Source organism: Buceros rhinoceros, unplaced genomic scaffold, assembly GCF_000710305.1.
Source record: "Buceros rhinoceros silvestris isolate BGI_N320 unplaced genomic scaffold, ASM71030v1 scaffold7777, whole genome shotgun sequence".
NCBI lineage: Eukaryota > Metazoa > Chordata > Aves > Bucerotiformes > Bucerotidae > Buceros > Buceros rhinoceros.
In genome coordinates, this window is record NW_010420378.1 from 13,295 (window position 1) to 15,490 (window position 2,196).

At 51.7% G+C, this 2,196-nt stretch overlaps 1 protein-coding gene across 1 annotated transcript in view; it reads right to left on the reverse strand.

The window, feature by feature from the left end:
- PNP (purine nucleoside phosphorylase) overlaps positions 1–2,196 on the reverse strand; it is a 19,060-nt gene that overhangs the window by 6,584 nt on the left and 10,280 nt on the right. Inside the window, exons 2-3 of the mRNA XM_010139289.1 lie at positions 1,061–1,230; positions 665–768 (exon numbers count right to left, since the gene is read on the reverse strand). Of these exons, the coding sequence (XP_010137591.1) occupies positions 665–768; positions 1,061–1,230 (274 nt within the window). The remainder of the gene's footprint in view (positions 1–664; positions 769–1,060; positions 1,231–2,196) is intronic.

Consider the following 2,196-nt stretch of genomic DNA (forward strand, 5'->3'; position numbering starts at 1 on the left):
GGTGGAGTCCCCATCCCTGGAGGGGTTTCCCAGCCGTGTGGAGGTGCTGCTGAGGGACAGGGGGCAGGGGGGACCGGGCAGTGCTGGGGTAAACAGCAGAACTTGATGATCTTAAAGATCTATTCCAGTGAAAACAATTCTGTGATTACTGGCATTTTCTAACAGAAACGTACTTGTGTGCATGTCAGGTGCTGCAAACACAAATATCCACATAATTCTGTAAGTTAACTGGGGGAGTTTACCAAGTTACAGTAGGCAGGGAATTTCCTCTAGGGGAAAAAATAGCTGTAAATTAAAAAAATTAAAATAGATAATTGTTATCACTCCAAGTTTCCTGACTGCTGATTCAAATCACGGTTAAAATGACTGAGTCAAAGCACGTAAATCAGCCTGGCCTGGACGATATTTCATTTTCCCCTCCGGTATCACAGGTATCTTCTGTGGCTGTGCAGCACCAGCTTCACCAAGCAGGAGCTGACCGCCTCTCGGTTTGAACTCCCAGGTTCATTTTGGGGGGAATAATGTAAAACCTAAGCAAGATTCACCGCAAGAGCAACCAAAGTTCACTGCTCGAGCGAAGCTCCCGCAGCCAGGTGTCTGCAGCCACTTCTGCGGCTTTTACAGCACATCCCCCACCGGGTGAGTGAATTTAAGGAGAACTCACCGCGCTGACAGAGTATCCTTCGTAACAGTGGAAGCGTCCCTGCATACACACGCAGGGCTGTCCGTTCAGCTCCCCGAACACCAGTCTGCCGGCATGCCCTGCAACTGGAAATTAATGCAGCGTCATTTCGCTTACAGACCTCGAGGTCTTGGGTTTTAGAGGGGTTTGTCAGTCCATTACGCATCACAGCGGGGCCAAGCGCTGCGAAACCAGGAGCTGAAAGTCACATAAATATCATAGCACAGAAAAGTGTTGGTGGTTTTTTTCACTCTGAACACACATTTCACCACTGAGGGACTGGTTTGTAGACCAGTGTCAAGCGATGCGTGTTGACTTGCAGAGTTCTCTCGTACGGCTGTGGCTGGATGGGCTGCTGGTGCCCGGGGCTGTGCTAACCTGTGCTCCGTGGGAAGTGGGGGATGTCCTCATATGGGAAGACTGTCTTGTTATCCAACACATCGGCCAGACCCCCCAGTCCAGATCCGCAGATGATGGCGGTCTTTGGGCACTGGACGGTTCGGGCGCGTAACCAGTCTGCTGTTTCCTTAGACACCTCGTAGCTATTTCTGCAAAAGGAGAAGAGGTCAGCGGGGCTATCAACCCACCCAAGGAACACACTTCAACAGATAAAAATGCTGAAAAGGTGCAAAGATAAAGAATGTCATTTAAAGTAAAATACGAGGATCTTCACTGCTATTCTTGAAGATGTTTCACTCTTAATCTCATGTATTTTACCCATGGCCAGAGGCAAATCATTTGAATCCTCTTTGCCAGGCTCACTCTATAGTGGAAGAGGGGCTGATGATACCGAGATCACAGAAGTGTCACAAGGCATAACCACTCCTGCCTCTGACGGGCTCTGGTTTCTCCTGAGCACCTGAAGGAACGCAGAAGCACAGCCAGACTGAGAAATTGCAGCCTTTGTGCACACACGGGGATGTCCAACCTGTGATGGGGAAATACAGGAGGATGGAAAGTCCAAGGGTGGCAGCAAAGCATGGCTGGGGCACTCGTGCTGATGGAGTAGACACTGTCCTCTGCAATAGGCAGACCACTGGGACCTGGAACAAACATCATCTGCAGAGATGGAGAAGCCGATCTTTACAAGTGTAGAGTGCCATGGGCTCCCAGGGCTTCCTTCTGGGGCTGGTTACACATCTAACATGCATTGTCCTCAGTACCTACTGAAACCTCAGCGGCTTCAATACAGGAAGATAAACATGAGATACCACTCATCTGCTCCTCTCGCACAGGGTGGGCAGTGGGTCACATCCACAGCCTAGTCCTAGGCAAGAGGCTCAGTAACATCAGTCTACATCAAAACTGCCCCACAGAGCTGGGTCCAGCTCGGGGCTCCTCAGCACAGCAGAGACACGGAGCTGCTGCAGCGGGGCCAGAGGGGCACCAGCAGAGACCCGAGGGTGGGACCCTCTGCTTGGGGGGAGAGGGGAGAGAGCTGGGGGGGTTCAGCCTGGAGCAGAGGAGGCTGCGGGGAGACCTGAGTGCAGCCTGTCAGTGCTGCAAGGGGCTGT